Source organism: Podarcis tiliguerta, assembly GCF_965153285.1.
Source record: "Podarcis tiliguerta genome assembly, chromosome: 9".
Classification (NCBI taxonomy): Eukaryota; Metazoa; Chordata; class Lepidosauria; order Squamata; family Lacertidae; genus Podarcis; species Podarcis tiliguerta.
This window is the reverse complement of record NC_139542.1, coordinates 2,664,144-2,676,004: the sequence shown is the minus strand read 5'-3', so window position 1 is coordinate 2,676,004 and position 11,861 is coordinate 2,664,144. Positions and strand designations below refer to the sequence as shown.

Below are 11,861 nucleotides of genomic sequence, written 5' to 3'. Positions count from 1 at the left end.
ACCCTTGCTGGGGTCCCAATTCTACGATTCTACTTCTCTGTCCTCCACGCAGGCAACCAAGCAGCATGATCAGAGCTCAAGGACCAATTGCAGCCAGGCAAAATCCCTCAAGGAGGCACAAAGCAGGGCTGGAGATGGGTGTGGCAGAGTCTCGAGGGCCAGGCAGAAAGGCTCGGAGGGCCGCATTTCTGATGGTTCTCCGTCCCTGATTTATGCCATATGCTTTGAACACTGAAAAACCACAGCTACTCTCCTAACAATTTCCCCAGTCGGGGCCTGTTTCAAGGGAGCAGAGGGGAAATCAGAACTCGAGTTTTGTCATGTAATCTTTTATTGGACTGGGAATTGATGGAGGAAGAAGCGAAAGAAACGATGATTAAATGGTCTCAGGATCTCGGACATGCTATCCATCTAGAGCAATGGGAGAAACTCTGGTGAGAGGATGTACAATTTACTGCCTCATATACAATTAAAGAAAATTTTGTCAAGGTGTTCTATAGGTGGTACTTAACGCCAGTTAAGTTGGCAAAGATATATAAATTGAAATCCAACTTCTGTTGGAGATTTGGTGGAGAAATAGGAACAACAATACATATGTGGTGGAGGTGTGAGGAAATTAAGAAATTTTGGATAGTAGTACATGAAGAACTAAAGAAGATGTTGAAAATATCAATAACAAAGAAACCAGAGACATATCTCCTTGGATTGATAGATGAAGAGATTCCACAGGAGGAAGGAAGAATTTTTCTATATGCAAGTACAGCTGCTAGAATAGTGATTGCTGCTAGGTGGAAGTCACAAACTATACCCACAAAGGAGGAATGGATTTGTAAACTAAATGAATATTTAATTTTGGCAAAATTAACTGCTATAATAAGAAATCAGTTGAACCAAAAATTTAAAAAGGAGTGGAAATGTTTTGATGAATATATGGCAAAATATTGCTCACAAAAATATACACTAATATGCCTAGATTAAAACGTGAAGTACTGGATGGAAGAAAAATTAGTAAGGAAAGATAATAAGAATATGTAGATGATTTGAGAAGGTTGTAGAATGCAAAGATTATTGTAAATTGTATAATGTGGAGGAAATTGAGTGGGAGCGGAGGGAAGTGGGAGAAAGTAGAAAAGAATAATATGATGGAGGAAATATAAATGTAATGGGGAGGAAATGGTGTTGGTTTTGGTACATCTGTATTGTAATGTAATATAATATGTGAAAACCAATAAAAAAAGGGAGGGAAGGAACTCGAGTTTTTTGGCAGAGAAGCGGTAATAAGTCTCTGAAGCCCCATCTCCTCCTCTTCTTCCTCCTGTTTCTTCTCCATCATGCCGTGTGCCGTTGCTGTCGCACAGAGCACATTTCACCCACCTGCAGCCCCTCTGGGTGCTTGGGACTACAAATCCCATCGTCCAGTGCTGGCTGTGGACGATGGGAATCATAGTCCCAAGCGCTCGGAGGGGCTGCAGCCAGGTCCAGGCTGGCATACGCAGCATGCAGCAAACCAGCTGACCCATCCACAGCTGCCCACGGCCGTTCAAGCCTCCATCCCTTTGGAGATCTTTCATTTGCCAAGCGCCACGCTGGCCTCTCTCTCCAGGCCCAGGACGAACTGGTCGTTCAGGAAGAGCAGCTGGCCGTGCGGCAGGAACTTGTGTAGAAGGACCTCTGTCCTGTCGGCCTTGAGGATGACGTCGCTCCCTGAGCTCAGCAGCTTGAGGTGGTCGACGAGGGTCTTGGCAAGGTGCTTCAAGGTGCTCTCGGCCAGCAGGAGGTTCTCGTGGGGGTCACAGACCAGAGCGAAGCCCAGGCACTGGATGCCCAGCCACAGAACAGTCTTGTCCTCAGAGAAGGGGTCCCCCATGGGGAGGCGGAAGACCCCCGACGGGGCATCCTGGAGAGAAACGGGTTCGTCCGGGAGCTGGGCTAGGTGCTCGGACTGAGGCTTCCCGGAGGCTTGCTGGTGGAGTTTGCAGGCTGACTCCACTTGCCTGTGAATAGAGAAGAAGCAGAGTTTTGAAGTTTATCGGAGGGAGCTTTCCTTCCATGAAGGAGCTTGTGGGGAGAGAGAGAGGGGCGCAGAAAAGTGGTGTGCATAAAAAGAGCAGCGCTGGATCAGGCCAATGGCCCACTTGCCCAGCATCCTGTTCTCACAGTGGCTGACTGTGGGAAACCAACAAACCACTATAGTGGTACCTTGGTTCTCAAACTTAATCCGTTCCAGAAGTCCGTTCCAAAACCAAAGCGTTCCAAAGCCAAGGCGCGCTTTCCCATAGAAAGTAATGCAAAACAGATTAATGCGTTCCAGACTTTTAAAAAGAACCCCTAAAACAGCAACGTAACATGAATTTTACTATCTAATGAGACCATTGATCCATAAACTGAAAGGAATAATCAATGTAGTATAATGTAGTATAAAATAAATAAGACAGTATTATAGATGATAAAAATTAAAAAATATATATTTCCTGCACTGATGATAGTCATTGTTTGGATGGGGGGCTTTTATCCATTTCCACAGTCACTCAATCAATCAGTAGCTGAACTGGGTTCCACACAGTCACAAAAACAAATGAACCGAAAAAGCCTCAAAAACAAAAGCGCAAAATAACAAAAAAAACCACCTCAGACTTGATCCGTTCCGGAAGTCCGTTTGACTTCCAAAATTTTCGAAAACCAAGGCGCAGCTTCTGATTGGTGCAGACGCATCGGAAACAATAGCCGACAGCCGCGTCAAACGTTCAGCTTCCGAAAAACGTTTAAAAACTGGAACGCTTACTTCTGGGTTTTCAGAGTTTAGGAACCAAGGCGTTTGAGAACCAAGGCACCACTCTAGATGGTGGGGTGGGAGAGCTGCGGTAGGGAGTCACAGCTCTTCAACCAATGCGCCCCTTTGGTTCCAGATAGTGCATTTGTAGATGAGGTTTTTATTGACTTAAGAAAATTATACAGACAGCAAAACAAAGAAGTCTAAGTTAACGTTGCCTTCTACCAATAAGAAATAATAATAACTATTACAATATTGAAAATACTAGAAATACATTTACTTCCCCTTTTGAACTTCTATTCTGGTTACAATATATTACTATTCTATAAGAATCTGTTCTATCCTTTGCTGTCCCATATATTATTTTATTTCCCAAATTCAACCTGACCCTCCCCTCCTCCCCACTGCTTCCCTTCACCTGTGTGAGATCTTCCCAACACAATATTTTTTCTAGTTGCTTTAACAAAACAAAATACAGTGGTGCCCCGCAAGACGAATGCCTCGCAAGACGGAAAACCCGCTAGACGAAAGGGTTTTCCGTTTTGGAGGTGCTTCGCAGGATGAATTTCTCTATGGGCTTGCTTCGCAAGACGAAAATGTCTTGCGATTCCTGGGGTTTTTTTCCGCTCCCCACCCCCTTTTTCTAAGGCGCTAAGCTGCTAATAGCCTTTTAGCAGCTAATCCGCTAATCCCTTAAGCCTTTAATAGCCGCTAAACCGCTAATAGCGCTAATCCGCTAATGGGCTTGCTTCGCAAGATGAAAAAACCGCTAGACGAAGAGACTCACGGAACGGATTCTTTTCGTCTTGCGAGGCACCACTGTAACATGAAAACTGATAAATTGGAATTACTTCTTTTGTCCTTTCACGCTTAACAATTGCCTATTAAGAGTTCTGCTTTAACACCATATTTCTTCATGTATTCACCTATGCATTCCCATTCTGTATAGAATTTTTGATTGGAGCAGCCCCTGATTGGAGCAGTACCTTTTTTGTTTTCCAATATTTTGCCATATGTATTTTTGCGGCTGCGGTTATATACAAAAATATATTCCTTCATGTGTAGACGAGTCTTAAAAGCCCGGGACACAAATTTTCATGGCCCTGTATGGTGGCTCATTCACCAGAAGTGGCGTATTTAACATTAATTCTGGAAGTTTATATTCCGTTCTGACCAAACTAAGCCTCCTGGTGTACATTTTCCCCTAGGAGGCTGAGTTAGGTCAGAATCACATACACACTTCCAGAGCACAGAACGAGAGTTGTGTTACCTGGCGACGGCTAGGATCTGCTCCTTCTTGCGCAGCCGCTCCTTCTCGCGATCCTGGGAACCAGCATCTTCCAACCCTTCAGGGCCGAAGACCCTGGAATAGAGCACTCGGCAGCAGCCGGCCTCTTCCCCGGGTCGGCAGCGTAACGTCTGGATGAAGAAGGCGTGGACCATGGCAGGAGGCTGGGCGCTGCGCAGGGCGGGAGAGAACATGGGATAGCTCAGTCGGTAGAGCAGAAGACTCTTTTTCCAATAATTTTTTATTGTTTTCTTTACATATGCTTTCTTACCAATACATTAAAAGACGCCTGCTTCTTGGGAGAAAAGCAATGACAAACCTAGGCAGCATTTTAAAAAGCAGAGACATCACCTTGCCAACAAAGGTCCGTATGGTTAAAGCTATTGTTTTCCCAGTAGTGATGTATGGAAGTGAGAGCTGGACCATCAAGAAGGCTGATGGCCGAAGAATTGGTGCTTTTGAATTCTGGTGCTGGAGGAGACTCTTGAGAGTCCCATGGACTGCAGGAAGATCAGCCCTGAGTGCTCACTGGAAGGACAGATCCTGAAGCTGAGGCTCCAATACTTTGGCCACCTCATGAGAAGAGAAGACCCCCTGGAAAAGACCCTGATGCTGGGAAAGATGGAGGGTACAAGGAGAAAGGAACGACAGAGGACGTGATGGTGGGACAGTGTTCTTGAAGCTACCAGCATGAGTTTGACCAAACTGCGGGAGACAGTGGAAGACAGGAGTGCCTGGCGTGATCTGGTCCAGGGGGTCACGAAGAGTCGGACACGACTAAACGACTCAACAACCACCACCATGCATTCTTCAACATATAGACTTTTTGCTCTGCCGAGTTCGTGACTTCCCTCCCTCCCTTCAGTTGATATCCTTTATCAGGTCCATTCGCATATTTTACAATTTCACATCTTACCTATTTTACGTTGTAGAAGTCACTTCAATCCTGCTAGTGTTTTTAAATTTTTACAACTGTCCTTCCAATATTCAACAAATTTACTCCAATTGTCCTGGAATCTCTGATCGTCCTGATCCTGAATCCTGAATCCTTCCGGTCAGTTTGGCTAGCTCTGCATAGTCTCTCATTTTCGACTGCCACTCCGCAATAGTAGGAACTTCTTGTGATATCCAATTTGGGGCCAGCAAAGTCTTTGCCGCATCTGTGGCTTACATGAATAACCTTTGATCTTTTATCTTGATCGCCTTTCCCATCAGACCAAGCAAAAAAGCCTCTGGCTTTTGGGGAAAGGTATATTTTAATATTTCCTTAAGTTCATTATAAATCGACTCCCAAAATTTCTTCACTTTATCACACATCCACCACATATGATAATATTCCCCATCCTCCTCTTCACACTTCCAACATTTTTTATCCCTCGTCCTATACATTTTTGCCAACTTTGCCGGCAACAAATGCCATCTATAGATCATTTTCATTCAATTTTCTTTCAGAGCCGTATATGCTGTAAATTTCACAATTCCACAATTTTATCCATGCATCCAATTCAATGTTATGCCCAAAATCTACAGCCCATTTTATCATAGCTTCTTTCACTTCCTCATCTCTCGTAAACCATTCTAACAGCAAATCATACATTCTGGATCGTGTTCTACCTCTGCTTTCTAGTAATTCAATTTTGGGTGAAGAAGGGTGGACCATGGCGGGAGGCTGGGCGCAGCACAGGGCGGGAGAGAAAACAGGATAGCTCAGTGGGTGGAACTCTTCATCTCTGGGTTGTGGGTTCGCGTCCCTCGTTGGGGGAAAAGATTTCTGCATGGCAGGGGGTTGGACTAGATGACCCTCGGGCTCCTTCCAACTCTATGATTCCAGTCACAGCCCTATGCTCCATGAATTTGACTCTGAACCGGGACGTTTGTTGCAGCAACGTTGGCTAAATATCCACTGACAGGCACTGCAGAACTAGATCTGATCCCCACAGCAGCAACACTGTGAAATGGAAGGTGCAGAGGCGACCCCTCTCCCTCTCAGCTCTAACCACTGAGCGGCACTGCCTCTCCTGCGAAGAGCCGCCCGCGGAACCTTCTGCCACTGGAGCATTGCCAGGGCCCCCCCCCCGAAGACCCCCTCTACGCCCCCACTGACCCGTCTTCCCGGCGGCAGCGGCCAGAGGCTCCCGGACCCTCCGAGAAGCGAAGGCGAAGCTGCAAAGCAGCTGCTTCCAAGGGGAGGAATCGGGGAAACTACATTTCCCAGCATGCCGGTTAAAAGTGGGCGCAAATGCCTGCTGGAACGTTCCGCTATGCACTCTGGGAGATGTAGTTTCGTGGCACAAAGCCGGCCGCCCGGCCGCTTCCTTTCGCCCCATGCGCATGCGTCTGCCTGTTATTCTCACTATGATTGGCTAAAGGAGGCGCGGCTTCAGAATTTCCCAGTTCATAGAGCGGTGGGCGTTTCCCAAGTGCGAGTGGCAGGCACTCGACCAATAGGAGAAAAGGGGAGGCTTTGGGGCGGGAGGTGGGGGGGAGCGTCCCAGAGGGAGCAGGCGCTGATTGGACCGCGGTTCTGATAGACAAGGCTGCGCCCTCCAACGATTGGCTAGTCCTTCAGAATGCAAAACTAGGCTGGATTTTGAAGCGCTCTGCCCCTTTGATCGGTTTGAGCCCTTTGATCAGGTATAGGCAAAATGGGCCATTCAGCTGTTTTGGGACTACAACTCCCATCATCCCCATCTAACAGGACCAGTGGTCAGGGATGATGGGAATTGTAGTCCCAAAACAGCTGAATGGCCCATTTTGCCTATGCCTGCCTTTGATCTTTTCCTTTTCAAAGCTTTGGGTGGGTTTTAATAATAATAATAATAATAATAATAATAATAATAATAATAATAATAATAATAATAATAATAATAATAATAATAATAATAATAATCGATGATGATGATGATGATGATGATGATGATAATAATAATAATAATAATAAATAGATAATAATAATAATAATAATAATAATAATAATAATAATAATAATATAATATATTATTATTATTTATACCCTGCCCATCTGGCTGAGTTTCCCAGGCCACTCTGGGCGGCTTCCAATCAAGTGTTAAAAACAATACAGCATTAAATATTAAAAACTTCCCTAAACATTTTGGATGCATTTTTAAGGAAATTCCTCCCCAAAATGAATTCCTGCAGGGGAATAGGTTTGCAAGAGCAGCAGGAGACCCTCCCCTGACCCAGATGGCTCAGAATCATCCAAATCCCAGCCTTTCCCTCTCTCTCCTGCTAATCAAAATTTATCTGCCGGGAAGGGGGGGATCTGATAAATAATTTTTTTAAAAAAAGGTCTGCTGCCAACAACTTGTTTGTGATATCTAAATGACCCCCAGCACCCAGCAATAAAACTGCTAACACATTTGCAAAGCTAAGCAGGGTTCTGTATGGTTTCAAAGTGGATGGGAGACCGTGTGTTGAGATTCCTGCATCGCAGGGGGTTGGCCTAGATGACCCTCAGGGTCCCTTCCAACTCTTTGTTGTTGTTTAGTCGTTTAGTCATGTCCGACTCTTCGTAACCCCATGGGCCAGAGCACAACAGGCACTCCTGTCTTCCACTGTTTCCCGCAGTTTGGTCAGACTCATGCTGGTAGCTTCGAGAACACTGTCCCACCATCTCGTCCTCTGTCGTCCCCTTCTCCTTGTGCCCTCCATCTTTCCCAACATCAGGGTCTTTTCCAGGGAGTCTTCTCTTCTCATGAGGTGGCCAAAGTATTGGAGCCTCAGCTTCACGATCTGTCCTTCCAGTGAGCACTCAGGGCTGATTTCCTTCAGAATGGAGAGGTTGGATCTTCTTGCAGTCCATGGGACTCTCAAGACTCTCCTCCAGCCCCAGAATTCAAAAGCATCAATTCTTTGGTGATCAGCCTTCTTGATGGTCCAGCTCTCACTTCCATCCATCACTACTGGGAAAACCAGGGCAAGGTGATTTACATAGCTTCTCCCAAAGAGGCCTGGGAACTGCAGTCTGCCCTTCAGAGAGCCACAATTCCTAGCACCCTTAGCAAACTACAGTTCCCAGCATCTTTTGGGTAGAAACCATGTGCTTTAAAGCTTTGGTGTGGATGTGACCCTATTTGCAAAAGGGCAGAACAACATTGTCAGTTGTCAGCCAGCAGGGGGAGCTCCAAGCCTGGGTTTTCAATCTGCCACAGTCTTAAATCCAATAAACGCACAAGACGTAACCGGCTGTACGTTTGAACGAATAATATATACTATTCATTGTATTGAATTGTAGATTTCTTCAGAAATAACTCCTAAAGTTCAACGAAAAAAGTAGAAGACCCTTCTACTATGTTATAAGATCCACTGTCCTGTGATCTCATATATGCGTTTGTACTACTGATGAAGCCCAAGACAGCGAAACAAGGCTAATATTCCGGAAATCCTTGTCTTAGACTCTGTGAAAGGGTTCTGTGGAACTGCAACAACCTTTCGTGTGGATTGTTGGACTTTATGAACAGACAGGTGGAATAGACACTTTCACATGCATGGACCTTATGCATAAACTGATTAGAGAATGAACTGATCCACTGGGTCTTCTACTTTTTCCGTTGAACTTTATGAGCTATTTCTGTTGAAATCTACAATTCAATACAATGAATAGTATATATTATTTTTTCAAACATACAGCCAGTTACATGTTTTTATTGAATATGTTTCACGTAACCAGAGGTTTGTTGTTGTTTTGCACAGTCTAAAATCCAGCATGATTTGAAACTTCAAATGGAGAGCCAACAATGCCAAAAACGTAGAAAAGAGAGAAGCAAAATACATTCATTGCAATCCACTAAATTCATATCAAACAATTAAAATTCGTAGTATACCCACACTTGGTTTCAAATTTGGGTTTTAGTTGCCTTCCATCTCTTAATCTTATGTATTCAGGTAATTTAGTATGTTGTGTTGATTAGATGGCCCTTGGGGACTCTACAATTCTATGGTTTGCCATAACTGATTTAGCAACTGTCAAAAATAAGAAAACATGATAACTCAGGCCTTAAGCATCCCAGAATACTATGCTTCTATAAAAGCTTCAAGCTTTAGTTCATATTCAACTGCTGTTTGAATTCCAGCTAAATTCTATTCAAAGTAGACCTGCTGAAATTGGAGGCCCAAAGCTTGTCATACCCATTAATTTCAATGGGCCTACTCTACACTGAGAAACGTGTAGCTGGATCAGGCCAAAGGGGGCCCATCTTAACATGAGTCAACAGTGTGATGATGCAGCAGCAAAAATAAGTGAGTGCTTTTGCACACACACAAAAGCAACTTTTTCTTAGTAATAGTAATAATAATAATATATCCCCTGAATCTCCTATGCTATGATGGAAGCCTGCCTGTTTTGCACCACCATGTTCTGAAAGGCTGCAAAAATCAAAGCAGCGGAGAAGAGGAAATTGCAAGGGTTCTTTGAACTCATTCCCCTAAGAGCACAGGAGCAGTTTTAGAAGGTGACCTTCCTTTCCATTTGCCTGCTGTCAAAGTTTCCCTCCCAAATAAATGCCTGTGTGTGTGTGTGTGTGTGTGTGTGTGTCGCTGCAAAAGGAGGCTCAACGCAGAAAAGCAAGACCAGGCTTGAAAGTTGTGCCTTTAGGAGAACTTTAGTGGAGGTTACGAATTTTCAGACACTCCCTCAGTTCGCTTCCCACGCTTCTCCTTGCCTGGGGGCCAAGACTCCCAAGTCCAGCTCCTCCCCTTCAGATTAGGGAGCCAAACCAGGGAGGGTGCAGCTTCTTAACCCTTCTTGTGCTTCTCAGCTAACTCCTGGCAGTTTCCAGAGAGACTTCTTTAAAGGACCATGCAAAAGAGGACTTTGGTTTTCTCAAGGGGTCAGCAGTTATGCATCCTTGGCCACTATGAGAAAGTCCTCAGGCGTGGGGGGGGACAGCATGGTATAGTGGTTAGAGTCTTGGACTGGGAGCCTGGGTTCCAATCCCCACTAATGCATGAAGCTGCTTTGCTTGACCCTGGGCTGCCTAGCATCTCCTGGCAGAGTCTACCTCGCAAGGTTGTTGTGAGGGAGAACCACCGTGTGGTGCAAAAGGGGAGGTGAAATGCACTTAATTATCGAGGGAGGAGGGCGAGAGTTGCTCTTTCTTTATTTCCCAAAATATCGCAGGCAAGCCGGGAGGAGCTGGAGAGGGGAAGGCAACATTTCGGCTGCAGAGTCAAGGTGTCCTGCAAAACGGGAAGACGGCGAGAGATGAGGGCCAATGCTAGGCTGGTTTATCAGAAGAGGTTCCCTCCAGTACCCATCTTAAGGAACAAATTCCACTCAAAATTTTTGATCAGTTTCCCACCTACACAGACACACACATGCTTCAGATGTCACATCAAGAAGATGTTTTGGGCGGATGGGGGGCGGGCTGGTGTGGAGGATTCCCTGGTCCTGAATGGGGTCACTGTGCCCCTGAAGGACCAGGTGCGCAGCCTGGGAGTCATTCTGGACTCAAAGCTGTCCATGGAGGCACAGGTCAATTCTGTGTCCAGGGCAGCTGTCTCTCAGCTCCATCTGGTACGCAGGCTGAGACCCTTCCTGCCCACCGACTGTCTCGCCAGAGTGGTGCATGCTCTGGCTATCTCCGCTTGGTCTACTGCCATGCGCTCTATGTGGGGCTACCTTTGAAGGTGACCCAGAAACTGCAATTGATCCAGAATGTGGCAGCTAAACTGGTGACTGGGAGCAGCCGCCGGGACCACATAACACTGATCCCGAAAGACCTATATTGGCTCCCAGTATGTTTCCAAGCACAATTCAAAGTGTTGGTGCTGACCTTTAAAGCCCTAAGCGGCCTCGGTCCAGTAGACCTGAAGGAGCATCTCTACCCCCATCATCCAGCCCAGACACTGAGGTCCAGCGCCGAGGGCCTTCTGGTGGTTCCCTTGCTGCGAGAAGTGAGTTTACAGGGAACCAGGCAGAGGGCCTTCTTGGTAGTGGCACCCGCCCTGTGGAACACCCTCCCTTCAGATGTCAAGGAAATAAGCAGCTATCTTATCTTTAAAAGACATCTGAAGGCAGCCCCATTTAGGGAAGTTTCTAATATTTAATGTATTGTTTCTAACACTCGATTGGGAGACACCCAGAGTGGCTGGGGAAACTCAGCCAGATGGGCAGGTTATAAATAATAAATTATTATTATTATTATTACTATTATTATTACTATTATTAAACACTGCCTTACAAGTTCCCATCAGCCTTCCCTGTTGCCATTCCTTCACTGAAGTTTTATTCCCTCCGCAGGCTTTCCCAATTTAGAATTCTCCATTATTTGAGGGCAGTGTTCTTTCCCAGTGTTCTTGAAATCCTAGGAAGGACCGGGGGTGGTTTGCTCCTCGGCAAAAAGTGAATAGTAAACATTTTCTTTTCTTTGCAGGCCTCAGGAGAAAGCACGGCCAAGCAACAAGAAGTTCAGAAACAGTATTTCTCAAGTTCGTCCCTGTGTGTGTTTGCAAATGAATTATGAACTGTTCTCTCCACTGCAATAAATTTGACTCCAGTTAAATTACATAACCCAAACCATTGCGACTCCTCTGCCACACACCTCTTAACCTGTCGTGAAATAAAATCGTGCCAAGTGGCCGGGGGGGGGGGGGAATACCAACCACGGGACAGAGAGATCCGAAGCCTTTGCAGGTTGGGATTTGTGATTTTAGAAGGCGGAGGGGGTCCTGTTCTCCAGCATGGGACAGAGGGAAAGGGCCTCTCTCCAGTCACATGAAGGAAGGTCCCATGTGCAAGGTTTGAAGACCGAGTGCGGTGGCTTAGCATAACAGTGATTCACA

The 11,861-nt window shown here is 45.7% G+C and overlaps 1 protein-coding gene across 1 annotated transcript; it reads right to left on the bottom strand.

Annotated features, from left to right (window-relative positions):
- Positions 1 to 310: 310 nt before the first annotated feature.
- AP5S1 (adaptor related protein complex 5 subunit sigma 1) lies at positions 311 to 6,259 on the bottom strand. The gene is made up of 3 exons (XM_083398817.1): positions 6,163 to 6,259; positions 4,041 to 4,229; positions 311 to 1,994 (listed from the first exon to the last, which is right to left on the bottom strand). Exons 2-3 carry the CDS (start codon positions 4,211 to 4,213, stop codon positions 1,568 to 1,570), a joined length of 600 nt encoding a protein of 199 aa, XP_083254943.1. The 5' UTR covers positions 4,214 to 4,229; positions 6,163 to 6,259; the 3' UTR covers positions 311 to 1,567.
- Positions 6,260 to 11,861: the final 5,602 nt, after the last annotated feature.

Excerpts from the sequence above, each read along its gene's own strand:
- AP5S1 (XM_083398817.1), bottom strand. The coding sequence starts at position 4,213 with ATGGTCCACGCCTTCTTCATCCAGACGTTACGCTGCCGACCCGGGGAA. Across the intron at positions 1,995-4,040 it reads CAGATCCTAGCCGTCGCCAG|GCAAGTGGAGTCAGCCTGCA; the intron begins GTAACACAACTC and ends CTCTATTCACAG.